At 31.3% G+C, this 18,933-nt stretch overlaps 2 protein-coding genes across 2 annotated transcripts; one reads left to right on the plus strand and one right to left on the minus strand.

The window, feature by feature from the left end:
- Positions 1 to 295: 295 nt before the first annotated feature.
- Positions 296 to 8,056, minus strand: LOC141458491 (ATP-dependent RNA helicase DDX54). Its single transcript, XM_074136555.1, has 12 exons — positions 7,557 to 8,056; positions 7,295 to 7,462; positions 6,856 to 7,064; positions 6,624 to 6,770; positions 5,692 to 5,860; positions 5,397 to 5,607; positions 4,204 to 4,427; positions 3,303 to 3,503; positions 2,504 to 2,633; positions 2,196 to 2,376; positions 1,488 to 1,780; positions 296 to 510 (listed from the first exon to the last, which is right to left on the minus strand). Exons 1-12 carry the CDS (start codon positions 7,740 to 7,742, stop codon positions 332 to 334), a joined length of 2,298 nt encoding a protein of 765 aa, XP_073992656.1. The 5' UTR covers positions 7,743 to 8,056; the 3' UTR covers positions 296 to 331.
- Positions 8,057 to 8,112: 56 nt separating this feature from the next.
- Positions 8,113 to 17,297, plus strand: beta-PheRS (phenylalanine--tRNA ligase beta subunit). The gene is made up of 12 exons (XM_074136566.1): positions 8,113 to 8,285; positions 8,366 to 8,421; positions 8,518 to 8,672; positions 11,676 to 11,751; positions 11,829 to 12,095; positions 12,509 to 12,688; positions 13,403 to 13,578; positions 13,676 to 13,880; positions 15,130 to 15,210; positions 15,305 to 15,515; positions 15,632 to 15,784; positions 16,649 to 17,297. The coding sequence occupies exons 1-12, from the start codon at positions 8,228 to 8,230 to the stop codon at positions 16,798 to 16,800; spliced, it is 1,770 nt and encodes a 589-aa protein (XP_073992667.1). The 5' UTR covers positions 8,113 to 8,227; the 3' UTR covers positions 16,801 to 17,297.
- The last annotated feature ends 1,636 nt before the right edge of the window (positions 17,298 to 18,933 follow it).

The raw sequence follows: 18,933 nt of genomic DNA on the forward strand, positions 1-18,933 counted from the left end.
TTTTGTAGGTTCACGCAGTAAACCTACTGTAAAAAATAGTTCTCTCAGATAAACCAACAAATATAATAATTTCTTAGGCAGTTAATGTTAGTTCAAAAATTCTGTCAAGGTACTTTCAAATATTTACCAAATAAAAACATCTTTCCATGGTTTCACAGGTCTTAATGTATTCAGGTTACCTAATTATTTATATTTTTTTAATTTTTACAGTTTTTTCAGCTTCGCTGAAGATCAGTGACGGAATATTTTTTTTTCCAAGACTGAGTCAAGTCTCTGGGAGAAAAAGAAAGAAAAATTAATTTTGTAATTGGTTTTATTACTATTATTAAAACTACTTCCGCTTGGATTGTTTTCCTTTAGATTTCTTATGGCGACCATGACGTCTGCGTCTCTTCTCTAACTGTTCTCTTGCCTTAACTATTTGTTCTGGTCTTTTGAGTTCTGCTTGTTTCTTTAACGCCACTTTCATATTATGCTTACCCCAGTGGGTGTTAGGAAATTGTTTTAAAGCTGAAAACAGTAAATTGAATTATTAACTGTATTGAAAATATAGTTAAAACATAGACTACATAAAGTTTATTTTACTTAAATATTCTCCTCTATTTTCCTCAAGATTGGAATTTACACAAATTTTTAGATGACAAACAAAAGAAATCATTAAAGAGAAAGGGAACTACATATAATATTCGTATTTTATTGTTTTTACAGTTAATGGCGTTAATTTAATTTTCCAGCATTCGTTCAGGAAAGGGCACTTGACATGAAAAATTTTGTCAGGAAGATTTAATGATTAGAACTGCAAGGCTGGATAATATCATTGTTTTCATAAGGATATTTTTTGTTTTAATTTTATTATTATTTATTGATTTAATTTTTTTGTGAACAGGTATGTTACGATAGATAAAATAAATGATTTTAATAATATTATTCATACAGAATTTATTCTTGCACAGTTGATTTAAACACCAATTTTACTAAAACAGTTATTCTTGGATATAAACGTAATGTTAACTCATTTTAGTGTTCTTTCAACTAAGCAAATTGTTTTATAGTTAACCTAGAATAATTAAAGGTATCGTGTACACATTTTCGTAGTTTGATTATCGTTCCAACAAGTAATTTCATCTCTCGAAAATACGATGCACCAATACTGACTCAGCTTTTGCTGATGGCATTTTATTGCGGTAAAGAAAATGGAAAGAGAATAAAAAAGGCTGCATCTAACTCAACGGCAATGCCAGGGTGAAGTATAGCAAGCACTAAACATACGGATTAAATAAGTGTCAAAATCTGGCTCAGCGTGCATGAAAAAGCTCTTTTTGGAATATATAAAAAAACTATAATGCAACCGGTAACAAACTTCAAACTGAAAGATATTAGACTACTTGGGAAAGAAATATAAATTTGAACATAACCTCAGTGATGCTTTACTTTTTTTTTTTTTAAGTAATTACCATTTTTCTATAAAAACAAATTTTAACACTTACTCGCCATTTTCTTTGGTTCATCTTCTTCTTCATCACTTTCATTAGCATTAACATCCGCCTTAGTTTTTTCAACCCATTTTTGATACCTTCCAGATTTAAATGTAGCAGGTATCCAGGCTCCAGATTCTGATTTTATTTTATTTTGTTTTGGTTCTCCTCCAAGGGAAACCATTTTCCTCTTTTTTTTATCCCAAACTTTCCGCATCTTGGTGGCTTTTATCATAGCTTCATTGTCTCCGGTGAGATCAAAGCCAGCTGAAGTAGCATCCTTATGGAAATTATTTACAGCTAATCTAATGAGAAAAATAAATAAAAATCTGGTGAAAGCAGTTACACGAATTATTTTACTTCAGGTAACGAAGTTTTCTTGCAACTTATAAAGATAACTAAGAAAATAATTTACTTCAATATTGTAATGTTGAAAACGACTTATTGTTTTTTAATCTATCTGTTAAAAAATTCTTGTTCTTATTCAAGTGATTCATACCCAAATGTTGCAATCTCTCCTTAGGTAACTTTTTTTTTTGTGAGCCAACAAAAAGATGCGTTTGAGCTCAAAACAACCTGCTACGACATTGGCGATACTATGGCTACTAATTATAGCTTGCTATTTATTCAACAAGATAAGCTAGAGTTTCCAAACTAAATGAAGGATTTTTTTTTCAATTTTTTCTTCCAAACTAACTTAAGACAATAACTAGGACCTACCCTTCTTCTGTAAGTAGATCGGTTGGTCTGTATGGAATGAAATTTTCCTTAGATTTCTTCAGTATCTCATGATTATTTCCTCCAGTATTTTTTCTTTTACCTAAGATAACTCTGCTAAACGTTGATCCAATTTCTTCAGGTTTGCTCAATTCTAATTTTACATTTGGCCGATTTTCAATTTCTAAAAGTACGTACAATTATACATAAATTTTCACAACAGTTTTGATCATTATTTTAATTTAGGTATATAAAATTTTACTTAAATTTCAGAAAAATAATCACTTATAATTGTGTATAAAAATAGTGACCTCGTTTTACATTTAGTTTTTCTTCTAATTTTTTATGAAATGCATTAACGCTGTTAGAATGTTTTCTCCTTGTTGTTTTCATGATGTGATACATTTCAGAAGTTGAAGCGTTTCCTATTTCAAATATTGTCTAAAAAATGTAAAACTTCTATAACAACTTATTACGTTGATTAAGTTTTGAATGTAATTATGTATTGGCTTAAAGAGATCAATTAACAAATGCTTAATGTGGTTTAATGATGATAATATTAAGGAATATCTCCGAAATACTTATTTCCACTTAGGGAATACATTATTCATTTACCAAATATAAATATTTGGTTTCTTTTGGAAGAGAAGGCTCTAGTTGACCTCTGACCGAGAGTGGCGTGGGTCGAAGAACACTTTCCACCTCCCCCCACGTAAGTGACTCTGCAGCTTTTAGCTGGTGGATATTAAATGTATCTAGAAAGTTAGGTCAGCGAGCTTTCCAAATTTATAATTCATAACAAGTCACCTGAAGATGGCGAGAAGAGTAGGTCACCGAAGGAAAGAGCATTAAATAGTTATAAAAAAGCTTTTGAATGTAACATCACTTCCACCAATGATTTTTTAAAATCTAATTTAATTAATTAATAATCCAATTAAACATTAAAAATGCTAATTAAATCATGCTAAATAATAATATTTCGACATCACTTTCATCGTCCTTTCATAAGACAATAATGTTAAGTGGTTACCTTAAAAAAATTCTCATTAAAAATTTACAAAACGAAAACTACAATTAATAAATCTCAAAAAATAAATAGGTTAATTTTACCCCGAGTGGTTTATATTGATGGATGCCAGTGATAAGTTTACTTTTGGCTTCGTCATCTTTAGACATCTTATTAAACAGCGGATGTTCACCAATTACAGAGGCTGCAAGATCTTTGGATCTCTTTACACTTTCTGTAGATGCTCCTGTACGAGAGCGTATGTACTGTTTATACGCATTTTCACTCACTTTGTGTAATGAATTCTGGGGGGGAAAAAATAGAAAAAATAATTCTTATATTAATAATTTATAAAAATTTTGCCTTATCAGACGCAATTTTTCCCTTATTGTTGTAACCATAATTTAAATGAAAAATTATCAATGACACTGAATCGTACTTCATGTACAGATCCGTATGTCCTACTTATGTTCTTCATAAATAGGCTGTAAAGCAGGTCTTCTTAATTCAGTTAAAAAAAAAATAGGTTTACCCTTAGCCACTTACGGTGGCACCATCAACCCAGTAGATTATTAGGTTATTAAAGTATTATAGTTAAAACTGTCACCCAAAAATATACCTGAACCTGAATTATGCATTAAAATACCTGAATAGTAATATTAGTAATTAGTAAGAAAAATAAATAAATAAAGTTAAATATAGTTTCTCTAATTTGGAATTCTAGCAATGTCTTTAATATTACTCAATAGTTTTTTATAAGTGGTGGAACAGTTAATTGTCCAAAAGAGAGCACTTAGAATAGCGGAAAACTAAATATTTTTTCAGTAAAGTCGCACTCCTTCTGTTCGAAGGATCTTGCCTAAAATATATAATATCAATCATTATATTTATTAATATACATTAATTAATATTCAAGAAACTTCTAAAAATAAATACATTTTGAATAGACGGCACGATTCTTACAGGAAGTAAAGAGTAAGTAAAAATATTGTTGAATTTACTTACCAAATCTGAACCATCCTTGAGCCATGAAAGAATTTCACTCATTTCCGATTCAAGAACTACAGAAGGGATTGTACCAAATGAAGAAATATCTGAATCTTCATTCCTTGACACTGCTAATTTTAACGGTTGTCCCAGAAAAAGATGTAAATCAATTAAGTAACACAGCTCATCTTTACTAACTAAACAAAGTGCATGCCCTTCTCGTCCTGCCCTAGCACATCTTCCTAAAATCGTAATTTGTTAATAATTATTATTTGCTAGTTTATCTCTTTACCCAATAGTGGTAGCAGAATGTCAAGAAAAAAGAAAGAACAAAATTTTAAAAAACTGCAAACATTTAGTCGTATGAATAAACTAACATAATTTTCAAAACAAAACTTATAATTATCCTTTTTTTTTAATCTAATGTAGCATCAGTAATGCTGACATTGACACCATACTCTCTAGGACGACTTAATTGTAATAATTCAAAAAATACACAATCCACATGTGACATAATTGGAAATGAACCCGAGTCGCTACAGTTACAGTAACCGAAAATATTTCACCATTTATAAATGGCTTGAATTTTAGTTTCATTTAGAATGGGGTGATGCGTTGCAGTTATTTATTTATTTATTTTTACAACGTATTAATTTGGTTCATTTCATTATTAAATGATGATTCTCTCATTAAGCTCACTTTCGAGTAAGCTTTAAAAAACCCCAAAGCTAAATGGCACTGCTAGTAGATTCCTAAACTACGATTCGATCATCTTTAAAGCGTTCAACAAAACTGCGGAATGCTACAAGAATCTAGCCCAACAATTTTGTCCCTGAGAGAAAGTTATATTACAAATCCCGAGTCATGAGTCAATGAGTCGGTCGTCAAGTAAAATAAAGAATGTTCTAAACGTATTAAATCTGCAGATATGCAGATTTTTGTGTTATTATCCATTAAAGAAGGTTTTCCTTAATTCTTACCGACTTTGGATTTTTATCCATAGTCGGAGAAGCGAGGAACAAACACCACCTTCTCTAGTAGACTTTGTACAGCACTAAATAAGAAGGGTTTTCGAAAGAATAATTGTCAGAACTACAACTCGGGCACCTATATTTTAGTAAAAAAATTCTAATGACTTGTTTTTACAACATGGAAGTCGTAATACTCTTAAGTATGATTTAGAATATTTTAACACAGTTTTGTATACGTACCTACTCTATGAACAAAAAGTTTAGCTTTGGCAGGAAAATTATAATTAATAACATAATCTAGATGTGGGATATCTATTCCTCTGGCTGCTATGTCTGTCACAATAAGCACTGAAACTACTTTGGATTGGAATTTCGCCACATTAATCTTTCTTGCTGAGGGATCAAGATCAGAATAAACATAAGAATTGGTTATCCCACACTTGTTCAGTAACTAAAAATACAAAAATGAACAGATTATTAAAGTAAAAATAGGAAATGAATGATTTAATAAAATAATAATTTTATTGGTACTCACAGCATGAAGAAATTCAACATGATGTTTAGTAGCTGCAAATATAATTGTTAATTTATCGTTTGGAATCACTTGTTTCAAAAGGCAAAGCAAGGCCGCTGGCTTTTCTTCTGGACGGCAACTAATAAACGAGAGCTTCAGTGTTTCTGGTAATTTTGATTCCACATCAAGTCTGAAACATCGGGTATTTTTTAAACGTTTCTTCCCCGAGCGAAGTACTAAATTCGATATTAATTGTATGCGGAATTAGTAAGGAAGTGAAACATATCTATCTCCTCCTACTTATACGGTAAAAAATTATTTTATTTTTATGAACTTCATACGATTATTATCATTGTATTATAAACCACGCGTCTATAAACTGACACCAGTAGCGCTGAGTAGTCGTGTCATACACGGTCTGTATATGTAACTAGCCTGAAGTACCATTGACTTATCGGGAACACAAGAATACGACGCTCTCGACATTTACATCAGATGAAAAAACAAGAAGAGAATACTTCCTGCTTATACACTTCTACATAGGGCCTACATATACCTTTTAAATAACTTTTGGTAGTCTGGAATATACCAGGATCTCTTGATACTACTTTAGTTATGTTTTATTTTCTATACATATTTCAGATAAATAAAAAAAAGTTGTATCTTTTTAAGAAGTTAAACCAAATATTGTAAATTGTATGAAATCTGTAGGTATTTTTCAATTGCAAGTATTCCTTAAATATTATAATAATCTCTAGAGTTAAGTCTAGCTTGATTATATTATATTTTTCTTTTGTTGAAAGCAGTTGTTTCTTTTATCTTTGTATTTTGATTTCGACAAAACAAACTCTTTGCTAAAGGAAAACCACTATGTCGTAAACAAATACATATTTATTAATGTAATAATTTTAAAGAGGACTTTGGCTGATCTTACAATATCATTCAGTACGTACCGTATAAGTACAGGGTCTGAGAGACCTGCTCTTGCGAATTCAACCAACACCTTTGGAAGTGTGGCGGAAAACAAAAGTGTCTGTCTTGAATCTGGTAATCGTTGAACGATTTCTCGCAATTGTTCACCAAATCCCATCTCAAACAATCTACAATTTCACAGTATGTTTGAACTCAACAAAGGAATTTTTTTAATCACAAACTAGAACACTTTTTTTATTGAAATATGAATACCTGTCAGCTTCATCAAATACGACATAATTAATGTGATTTAATTTTAACTCCATCTCAACACAAACGTGCAAAAATCTTCCAGGTGTAGCCACAATTATGTCAGGATTACTCTTGAGGGTACTGAACTGAGATTCCATTGAATCGCCTCCAAGTACAACTGCAGAGCGAAGTGCAGTAAATTTTCCTAAATCTTTTACAAATCTGTACGTCTGCAAAGTAATTTAATGTCGTGTACACATTCATAAACAAATAAAGAATATAAAATTAAAATGTTAGAATTTAAATTTTATTAATTTCTATTTTTTTCTTTTTAATAATTATGTATTCCATTTACTTATTTATTTTTTGTACTTGTCGGGGTCTTCTCCAACTGTATACCGTATAAGGCTTAAACCAGTTGTAAAAATTAATAAATTAAAATTAAATGGTTAATATCTACCTGCATTGCCAGTTCTCTTGTCGGAGACAAGATCAATGCCCGACTTCCAAGTTTAGAATCATGAGTTTTTAGTTTTTCAAATAAAGGAATTAAGAAACATGCAGTTTTACCGCTGCCAGTTCTTGCCATAGCAACGACATCTCTACCTTCCAAAACTAAAGGAATTGTCTGCAAGAAAAAAGAACTGTAAAAGCAGTCATTATTTTACAATAATTCCTATCTTTACAGATAGAAATGTCTATAAATCTAATTTGTTGGTTACCTTTCTCTGAACAGGAGTAGGCACTTTATACCCTCTTTTATGTATTCCTTTTAGAACAGGATAACTTAGTCCCATGCCCTGAAAACCCCCAGCTTTCTTATATCCACTTTCTTGTGAACTCTTCGGTTGCACGTAACTCGCATCTCCAAAACCCTCAACCTCTTCATTTTTAACTGCTAAAACCATAATAAACCGACAAGACTGGACTAACTAAACAAAGTTGGAGTAATAGATCTATTTCCAGCTTATATCAAGCTCTCTATTTTAAAAAACACAGATGAAGACCTACACTATTGTAGAAAACATTTTAACTTCACTTAACTACACCATAAGTTGTAAACTGTCACATGTCGACTGGCTGGTAGTGGTAGGTGAAAAGGTTTAAGTTGTAACCTCAACATTTTATGTATACAAAGTATGCAGTATTTATAATTGTAAATAGAATAAACTTTTTGATTTTTTTAACTATACTTAATTTTGCATTAAAATTAAGTTTTTTTGTTCAGGTTCAAATTTTTATAAAATACTTGAATTCATCATATGATTATGTACTTAATACTCTCTAACCATGTGCAAGTTCGAGAGGTTACAACCTGCCAAGAGGTTGGAACTTTCACGGTTGTAATAGTAATCTATATTTTTATATTTATTTGATACGATTCAGCTAAATTATGCCTACAGTATCAATAAAAAGAGACCTCCTTTTCAAAGCTCTAAATCAAACTTATAGTAAGTTAGCATACAATTTTTTATTTTTAAAAATATTCTCATAATTTGGTGAATTAATTGTTTTTGTTTTTGCTCTAAAGCTGAAGAAGAATTTACATTTTTATGTTTTGATTTTGGCCTGGAATTGGATGATGTGGTATGTGTGTAATTGGTGTATAGACATTATTCCTGAATACCTTAATTTGGGGATTATATATTACAAATATGGCTCATAGAACATTTCAATGTGCAGACAAGTGAAAGGCAGATGATTATTAAAGAGCAGGGAGTAAACGCTATTGTTGATGGATCTGATGATGTTATATACCGAATCGAAGTGCCAGCTAATCGTTATGACTTGCTTTGCCTGGAAGGACTTGTGGTTGCTCTCCTCGTGTTCCAGAGCAGGTATTTTCGAAATCAGTGCATTTATAACATTACTGGGTAACAAAAGTAAATTATAATGCTGGAAAAGACTTCAATCCGTATTTTCTAATTCCACATAGCACCCAGTTGTTCTTTCTGAATCATGGGATGTCCATAAACATATTGCAGTCATCCCTACACATACTGTACTTTTCATTGCTTCCTCTATTTGAATGTTTCTCTTCTTTTTACCAATCTTTTGTCTTCTTTTTCTGGCTTTCTGTGGATTCCATTCTAGAGTTCTCTTCAAGATAGACTCTTTTTATGACCTAATCATCTCCATTTTTATTTCTTTATCTGAAGTTCAATTGGACTTAAATGCCGTAAGCGCCTTATTGCTAATTGCAATAGCCCATTGCTTCTAAATATTGAAAGTCCGACGTGAACAAATTAAAGGTGCATCAATATTTGAGGTGTTGGCGCCCGGTGATTCTTCCTCACCGACAGTGCGATGTAAGAAGCTTCTAGGAAGAGAAAAATCATAGAGACACCTGCTGGATTCAATTCCGGGGATCTCTGTGTTGAAATCCAGAATACGCTAACCACTCTGATAATTTCTTCCCTATCAATCAATTAATTATTATATTTGAATGAGTGAGATAGGATTTGAGTATAAGATAGTATGTGCTTGGTAGAAGCATCCTATCTCTCCGACCGATTCTTCCTAGTAACTCAAGGCTCTTCTCGATCATCTATTTTTCCTGTCCTTGCTGGTGTACCACAAGGTAGCGTCTTAGCTCCTCTTCTCTACACAATCTTTACAGCCGACTTACCTTCAAATCCCAACACCTCCATATACACCTTCGCTGACGACAAATAATGCTCTGATTTTCATATTCAAGAAAAAACGCTGTAACAATTTTCTTTCCTTAATTTTAGTACCCATATTTATGTAATGCATTCTTACTTTCCACTTAGTATCTGACGATTTTCAGCTCATCGGTACTGACAACGGGAAGAAATTCTGCTAGGAAAGAGATTAGTTCAGTGGTTAGTGCATGGTAGGCTTTTGGGTTCCAGTCCAGCCTCCTCTTAAATTTCTCATCCTAATAGCTTCTTACATTTCACTTACAGACAGTGTTGGCTTCAGCGTGAGAACAGTGTTCTAAAGTAGGTAGTGCATTGAAAAAATGCTCTGGTCGCCAATGATCTCAGTTTTTTACTAACTTGAATTCAAATAATTAAATAAAAATAAGAAGAACAAATTCAATTTTGTTATGGAATGAAAAAAATAATCTTTAAGTCAAATAGGGGGGAAATAAACTTCTTTTTTTACTTACAAAAATAACAATAAAAAGTGCACTGAAAAAAACTCTGGGCGCCAATAAACTAAGATGTTGACGCGCCTTAAATCCCCCCCCCCTAAAGTAAAGTAATCGCCTATTTTTTTTGGCGGCCTTAACGTCCAACTACCAATAAGTGTCGTAGACGGGACGGAAACACATACTTCACTATTCACATTTTTCATAAATAAAAAGTACTACACGCCGGATTCGATCTAGGGATATCCGATTTACAACGCCACTCATCATAACCACAAGACCAACACACTTTTATTAAAAAATAAAAATAAAGAAAATGATTAATCAAAAATTATAGTTATAACTTTTTGCATACTAAAACTATTTAGATGAGAATAAAAATGACCAAAGGGATGAGAGTCTATTAGATTGTTGTTTCTAAACTTTACTGTTTTACTATACTACAAAGCTTCAAACTACAAAAGTTTACAAAACTAAACTGTTTCAGTTTTGTAATGAAAAAGATATTATTTATACTTGAATCGATGAAATATACTGGTACCGGAAGTTTGTGCGGTTCTTTGTCCAGTTATAAACAATGTGGACTTTTTGGTTTAATTAAAACTGTCCGATAGGTAAATTGTATAAGAGTTGATCGTCAAAAACTGCACGAAAAAGCGTAACGTTGAAAAACACCCAACTTTGACAATTTTTTCCATTTATATACTATAATTATTAAATAATACTAATCATGTTATAATTCGTTTATTAAGTACTCGTCAAAATCTGAGGTAATTGGCGCTGGAGCCCTATTAGTGCAATAATGACCTCGGGAAGTGTTCTCATGATACAGACAACTCTGTTCATCAGCAAAAAGAAAGAAACTGTAACACCGGGAGAGAAAATTTGCTGATGACATACATCCATTTGAAACAGATTATAATGAAAAATGTCCAACATCCAAGACTTTCATTTTTGTTTGCCACAGGTTTGTCTCTACCTTATATCACAAAATCTATATCAATTTTTAAGTTGTATATGGTTCTAGAAATATTCATGGTCTGCTCCGTGGCCAACCAAACTTTCATTAATATTAATGTAAGTGACTTTTAAGTGTCTAATTTGTAATTGTCTTAAACGAAAAACGTTTCGCCCATCATCACAGAAAACATTAAAGTATTGAAACTGGAATCGTACAAATGCTTTTATTAACGATTTCCACTTCGACTCTTCTCACTGCTTGGATTTACTATTTTTCATATATGCGAATTTTTCATTTTTCATGTTGAACCCTTCCAGAATTTCATTTCCTATGTAGGAACACCTTTTCTAAGATTATTGAACATTTCATTATCGCCCCAGGCAGAGAAAATTGTGTAGTAAATTAGTGATTTCCTATTATTTAGAATGTTTCTCTTCTTCTAGAAAAGTGTTAATTATCCTAAAAACATTGCCCTGAAAAGTCTTTTTATTTCCATGGATGATATCCCACATCTTTTGTTAATACTTTAAGCTTCTGTTGATAATTTAATAAAACTCTATTTCTTGTAGTTTTAGATTTTCGTCTTGGTCTTTGGCACTTGCGAATATTGTTCTCTGCCTCACACACACTCGCTCTCTCTCTTTTCTTTTATTGATGTTTAAGCCCTTTTATACTCTTTCTGATCACGTACTTCAATTTTTTTTTTTTACTTCAATTTTAATAATTGTGTATATAAAAGTCAACTTGTTGCCTTTTTTTAAGGATGCAGTTTCCTCATTATAAGGCTTTAAATCCAGGTGATCCAAAAGGAATCCAAAGAATGTTTATAAAACCTAATGTAAGTGTTTTTCCAGCATATTTTTAAGTACAACTATTTTTTTCTGTAATTTATTTATTTTACTTTTTTTTCATTAGACTAAAACTATTCGCCCACATGTCGTTGCAGCCGTATTGCGTGATATAACATTCGATACCGAAGTATATGCTAGTTTTATTGATCTGCAAGAAAAATTGCACCAAAATTTAGCTAGAAGACGTACCTTAGTATCAGTAGGCACACACGATTTGGATACAATACAAGGACCATTCACTTATGACGCACTTCCTCCAGATCAAATAAAATTCAAACCACTTAATCAGGACAAGGAGTATACTGGGAAGGAAATTATGGAATTGTATGCGGTAAAATGATTTATTGTGAATCAATTAAAATGACATAGAATTATTGACTAGGTGAATTTATAAACACTTCAATGTAGTTTTCGCAAATGTTGTGAAATTTCTTTAAAAATAATATATAATCAATGTTAACGAACCAGTATTTGAAGAAACTAGAGCTTTTCTCTAAAATAAGACGAAAAAAATTTAATCCTCTGGCCAACAACGAAAAAGCTTTACACATTCTGAATATTCTTTTCCGAGATGCTTCAGTTTGTGATTGAAGCAGCTACAGAATTTGTAAAAAATGATAGAGTTTTAACAAGCTTAATGTATTTTATCTTCAGTATATTTTTACTACTTAGCTTATCATAATCAATGTTTGTTCATCGTTTAAAGGAGGGAAAATCAATCATTTATATTTTTTATTCTTGTAGAATCATGCTCAGTTAAAGCAATACTTACATATCATAAAAGACAGCCCTTATTATCCGATTATAACAGATGCAAATGGAGTCGTTTTATCACTTCCACCCATAATTAATGGAGATCATTCAAAAATTAAAGTTACAACCAAAAATGTTTTTATAGAAGTTACAGCTACGGATTTACAAAAGGTATGTAAAAAAAAAGTAAAGTAATAATATATTTATTTAATTTCGCTTAAATTCTTCTATGATCTTTGTTTTTCTTCGATTGAGACGCTATCTTGTGCTTTTTTTTAATTTTTTTTTTATTTTTATAAATCTTGTGTTCAATTATAATCATACGCCTACTTAATTGTCTGATATACCTGCATTTACTGCCAATGGACGATGCTCACTGTGTATTATCAGTGATATTGAACTGATCTATGAAAATCTAGGGAATCTACAAGACCAGAAATCTTGGGTCGCCTATCTACTTTTCCAATGTCATCCTTGAACGATGCAGACTCTTTCTTTCCGTTAGTCATTAGACGTCAGTCCCATTATGTTTCATTCCATGGAAGAGATCAGGCATTGTAGTCATTCAGTTTTACAAGTTTTCAATAGATATCTCTTTTTTTTTACTTTCTCTTTCTCTATTGTAGCAGTTAGTTTGCACCATTGTAAACGACTTTATTATAACTCCTATCGAACCCTCCAACATTCCATTACTTTTGATCGAATTTGCTGCAAAGTAAAACGTTTAGGGTTGATATTACTACTTTCAATAAAGCTGAATTGATTGATTAAAATGTACTGTTTTAAAACTATATGTACTTCATCAGCAAACACCAATTATGCATAAATTGCTTTGTTATGCCTTTTATGTTTAAACAAGTTTACAATCATATAATTTTGATTTAGGCGCACATTGTGTTGGACACAATAGTTACTGCATTTTCCTACCATTGTAAAAATCGTTTCACTTCTGAAAAATGTGAAATAGTTTGGACAGATGGAAGTAAACACAAAACTCCATTGTTGACGTACAGGAAAGAAGTTATAGACACGAAGAAAGTCAATGAATATATTGGTTTCAAGTATGTATTTAAATTAATTTTATTAAATAACAGTTGTCTTTAAAACAAAACAAAAAATCAATCATTACAAGTTAATTATTATTCCCGTTTCATCGAGGGTTCAAGCTGGCGAGCTAGCAGGAATGTTAACAAGAATGTGTCTTCAATCTAAAACAACTGGAGGAGCGGATATCGTTGTTCGAGTTCCACCAACAAGACATGATATTTTACATGCTGTTGATATTTATGAAGATGCAGCAATCGCTTTTGGCTACAATAACATTGTTAAAAAGGAACCAAATTTTGCTACAGTTGCTATCCAGGTAGTTATTACTCAGTAATAATTATTATTATTCCATGCAGGACATGGAAATTTATTTAATTAACATTTTTAATGTCTGTGTTAAGTTTTGTGTTATTCTATAAAATTTGTTTGGTATTTTAGATGATTTTTTTTTAGTTGTTCACATTTTCTGGTTCAATAAAAGCTGCATTTATCCAATAAAAAACTTCTTTTGTTAATGATGGACATAAATCAGAATTGGCTTTCTTTATCGTATCCCCAAGTACGGCTTCTTACTATCTAATATATCTATTTCCGCCTTGGCATGGATTTCAGTTTTTTTCTTTCTTGAAGGAAGGTTTCTGCCCAGCCAGATTTAATTTTCATCACATTTTAATGCTCTGTCGAACTTGACACAAATTGCTGTATAATATTTTCAAGATTGCTGTGTTTCGGAAAGCTCGGATACTATCGTCTGCGTACAATCGGAATTATTTTTCCTGGTATAGATTAGACCATAATTCCTCAAGCTTTTTTTTTTTTTTATCCCAGTCTCACTAAATTCAATGTTTCATTCCGTTGGCAAGCAACAAAATTTCGTTTGTTACCGCTCACAGGAGATTCATTGAGTCCCCAGTTGTGTGAGCATACAATCTAGAGTACTCACAGATGCTGAAACTATTCAAGCAGGTACCTTAGCGAAGTTCTAGCAAGACCGGTGAATGCTCGCCGCCCCGTCAGTCAACGATCTTTACGAGCTGTGCCGACCTACCCTTCACCCCCAAGGTATTCTGAATAGAACTCCCAAAAATTAAAATATATTTATCCTCCTACATCTAATAAATTCATAACTACTGATGTAACAGATACCAAAGAGGTTATACACTTTTCTATCAAAGATCACAAAGTCCGGTACACCATTCAAAAAGAGACAACAAATGAAAATCATGCGAAATTCTGAAATTTCCACACCTTAGTGTAATGTACAAAATTTTTAATAAATCATTTTAAAAATCGCGGCATATCTTTTCCCAAAATGTGGATCACCAGAGTATCGTGACAAACGGTTGTGAAACTCAGAATTACACGAGGTAACTTATCTAAAACTACATTAAATAGTCCTAATAAGATAGACGATCCTGTTTTAGATCTAACGGAAGTGACCTACTGGAAATGAGGAAGAATTACCCTTCCTTTACTGAAATTGATATTGTGTAAGTCAGCGGCAAATGCACAAACTCTATAAAAAATTCTAAATTTTTATTTTTAACACTTTATTTATTTTTCAGGATCCATTAAACAAATTATCTAATCAATTAAGACATGAGATTGCATATGCAGGTTTTGCTGAAGTCCTTTCATTTTCGTTGGTAACATCTAAATTTATTAAATAACATTTGTAAAATATTTCTTGATTTATTTAAAAGTAAAACCTAATTAATATAATCCTCTTCTGCTTAATAGTGCTCAAAAGATGATATTTCAACAAAATTGAAAATACCTTACGAAGAAACTAAAGCAGTGGAAATAAGTAATCCCAAAACACTGGAATTTCAAGTAGTGCGAACTTCATTAATTCCAGGTCTTTTAAAGTCATTATCATTCAATAAGGATGTACCGTTACCGATAAAATTATTTGAGATTTCAGATGTTGTTTTTTGCGATGAGACGACAGGTTGGTTAATTAAAAATTTCTAAGTAATACTTCCTTTTGACATGTGTAACATTTTTATGTGGTAAACATATACTTTTTGGATAAACTACAATAGAAATATGTTTTACTTGACATAGATACTGGAGCAAGAAATGTACGTAAATTATGCGCTCTTTACTATGACAAACGAGCCGGATTTGAATACTTACACGGATTATTAGATAGAGTCATGCAAGTATTGGATATCCCGTGGGAAAAGGAAGGAGGGTATTATCTTAATGCAATTAATGGTAGGTAGAATTTCATTTTACCTGAGAAATAATTCTAATACTATTCAGAATTGTATAGTATAATACTTATTATTTAGAATAATAATACGGTTTAGGTGAAATTGTTAAAGTAGTTTTTATTTATTAAGCACAGAAAACTTGATAGTATCTTACTCCTAAATCGTAAATCTACTTTTTTTTTGTTCGAAATATTTTAAAGATTCCAGCATTAGATTGTTACAGATTTACATTAAAAGAAAACTCCAAAGCTACTAAAGTTGAATCCAAATTTACCCCTGCATGGATTTCAAATAATGGTGGTGTACTCAAGTTAAGACCTGACCAGATAGTGAAATATGGATTTCAAGGCTTTGAAATTCTTGATTTCCTGTAATACATAATACCGAATATCCTCAATCTAGTTTATACTATCTTGGAAGGCCTAAGTAGTGTGTCATGATTTATCTTAATCCTTCGATCCCGCATTGCTGACTCTGTACCTGCCCAAGCTCATGTTGAACAGTTGACGTACAACTCAGGCGTGATCAGAAATCAACCTTGTCATGTGCCTCAAATCAATTCCGTTCAAAATTATCTGCTCTAAAAAAAAATGTTAGTTAGATTTATGTGTAAATCTCTTAGATCGAAAGCTGGCTTTTTCTTCTGTATAACTCACATACTTCCCTTGTACTCAATAAGAAATCATTTCTCAGTAAGATCCTCAGATTGAATAAATTTAATTTATAAATAAATGTTAAACCTCTTCTTTTAAGGGTTTTGAGTAGCATATATTGCTTGTGCTTCCTCAGAAAGTAATAATAACTAATAGATATATTTATATCCAGTCACATGCCAATAAATATTATCTTTTATTCATTTTTATAGATGATACATTTTTTCCTAAAAGAGCTGCTGAAATTCTTTGGAGAGGAAATCGTATTGGAAAAATTGGAGTTTTACACCCGGAAGTTATCAACGCATTTGACCTGCCACTTCCATGTTCAGTAATGGAAATGAATATAGAACCTTTTGTTTAAGAATATAAATTATTGTTATGTGAAAAAGAAAAAAAAAAAGAAAGAAATAACTCAAAGGAAAAGAATCATAAAGTAAAAAGCTATCTATGTCTTTGAGGTTTCTGAAATTCTAAACTAAATGTAAAAATAAATATAAAATGTTTTCTTTTTGAGGTAATAATTTAGGTAACTGAAGAAAGAAGTGGTTATGCTAAAGGAGATTTATAAAATCTAGAGTGAAGTTTTGTATTTATAATTTTTTATTCTTCGCACAGAATACAACCATGTATTCGCAAGTAGATTTATTTATTTTGCTTACATACAGTTTTCTGTAGGTAGCCTTCATGTTAATAATGGTGCAGTATGGACTAATGAATCTACCTTGAAACTTAAATCTAATAATTTGATCTGCATTTGCAAATTATAAGGATATTTTTTCTAAACTACTTAAGAATAATTTATGTTTTCAAAAGTTCCAGATAATCTTACTTAAATATATCCAACGTCAGCTTCTTTCATTTCTCGTCTCACAACCCCAATATATTAAAGAACATTGGCGCCATTCCTCTTGAGCATAATTTTGGACAAGTTGTCCGATTATTGATTGATACCACACAGATATGCTTAAATTATGAGAAGGAAATTATGTGACATTATAATCCTGAAGTTAGAGCTGAAACGTCCATGAGAGAATTTCCCATAGGAAAATTTTCTCAAACTTGCCATCATGCCTTCGATTAATGATGTTTTACCGCTGATACCATCATTCTTTGGGTGCAGCTTGCACGCTCCCTAAGCGGCCTCCTTTCTTTCATTGCAAGAAGACTTAAACCAATGATAGTAAACTATCTATCTTCAATTAAAAAGATCACCGTTTTTCTAACAATCATTATTTTGAAATAAAGAAAGTAGCCATCAGCCACCTTGCTTTAGGAGAATTTTCATTTGTTCTAAGATTAAGAAAATTTTTCTGACTAATACGTGACTTGTTCAAGGACTTGGGTAATAATTCAGGAGATTCAAAAAATTTAGTAATCGATTCATTATCATTCTTAGTGAGTGAACTAGTAGTAGCAGTATTGATCTGCTTACACCGAAAAAATCTAATTGATTTAAAATTTTAATTTCTTGCTAAAAGAAATAAAATTTGAGTCAATTGTGATTTCCTCTCTTTTTTGTAACATTTTTTTCCCCTAAACTTTCGCATTAAGAAAAAAAAAAATTATGGAGTTTTAGTTTGACTTATCGTTAAGAAACTTATCACTTCCAGTTGTGTAGGGAAACGAATAGATATGCAACCTTCCATTTAGGTTATTTTCATTAAAAAAAATACTGTAAATCCTTGCAATGAACCATGACTTTTCCTAAATAAAACTGATTGGAAGTTGACACACTTTGGTTGGAAGAACTAAAAGTTAATGTTTTACCTCCTCCCAATAAATATGCTCCTTTTAATTCAAGTTTTTTGGTTTCTACTGTATAAACAACGTGGTAAGAATATAACTATTGGAAGATGGTTAAGAGGATACTGCCACGCCCCCGTCATATTGATTTTAGTTGTTTTCAGAACACCCCCTCTTTTTTTGTAGTGCAATATTGTATTTCTTTTTTCTTTTTTTTTTTTAAATCATTTTGCCTACCAATTTTCTTCCTGCTTTTATCGTCTTTTTCCAAAACAATCTCAAATAAAAAATAAACTTTTTTTTTGTAAAAAGCAGCCAAAATCTAATAAGGAAAATTCAGTTCATCGAATGAAGAAAAGTTCGTTTCATTAAAAAAAAAGGAAAAATCACAAGTAAAACTTGCAAAATATTTTACGTATCAGTCATGTTTTGTTCAAATATTCTGTAACAGTAAATGAATTTACGGGAGAAAAGTGAAGTACTTCATACATTGCCTTGACCATAAATTATAGGTCACTTCTCAGGCGGAATTTTTTTTTATTCAAATTAATGCCAAAAATGTAACGTTATTTTTGATTTTTTTTAAATTTTTATCAAGTAATAAAAATTGACTTTGAAAGCAATGAGGGAATTACACTTACAAATACAGTGAATTTTTTAAGAATATACTTGTCTACTGTCAATGTTAAAGGAAAAGTTAAAAATTATACAAGATAATAATAGAACTATTTTTACACCTTGGTGCCCGTAC

Source organism: Rhodnius prolixus, unplaced genomic scaffold (assembly GCF_049639745.1).
Source record: "Rhodnius prolixus isolate KJV_2025 unplaced genomic scaffold, Rpr scaffold_5, whole genome shotgun sequence".
Classification (NCBI taxonomy): Eukaryota; Metazoa; Arthropoda; class Insecta; order Hemiptera; family Reduviidae; genus Rhodnius; species Rhodnius prolixus.

Coding starts and splice junctions, on each gene's coding strand:
- beta-PheRS (XM_074136566.1), top strand. CDS start 8,228: ATGCCTACAGTATCAATAAAAAGAGACCTCCTTTTCAAAGCTCTAAAT. Junction 12,096..12,508: donor AAATTATGGAATTGTATGCG/GTAAAATGATTT, acceptor TTATTCTTGTAG/AATCATGCTCAGTTAAAGCA. Junction 13,881..15,129: donor TTGCTACAGTTGCTATCCAG/GTAGTTATTACT, acceptor TTTATTTTTCAG/GATCCATTAAACAAATTATC.
- LOC141458491 (XM_074136555.1), bottom strand. CDS start 7,742: ATGGTTTTAGCAGTTAAAAATGAAGAGGTTGAGGGTTTTGGAGATGCG. Junction 2,634..3,302: donor ATCAATATAAACCACTCGGG/GTAAAATTAACC, acceptor TACATTTTTTAG/ACAATATTTGAAATAGGAAA. Junction 511..1,487: donor TGAACCAAAGAAAATGGCGA/GTAAGTGTTAAA, acceptor TACTGTTTTCAG/CTTTAAAACAATTTCCTAAC.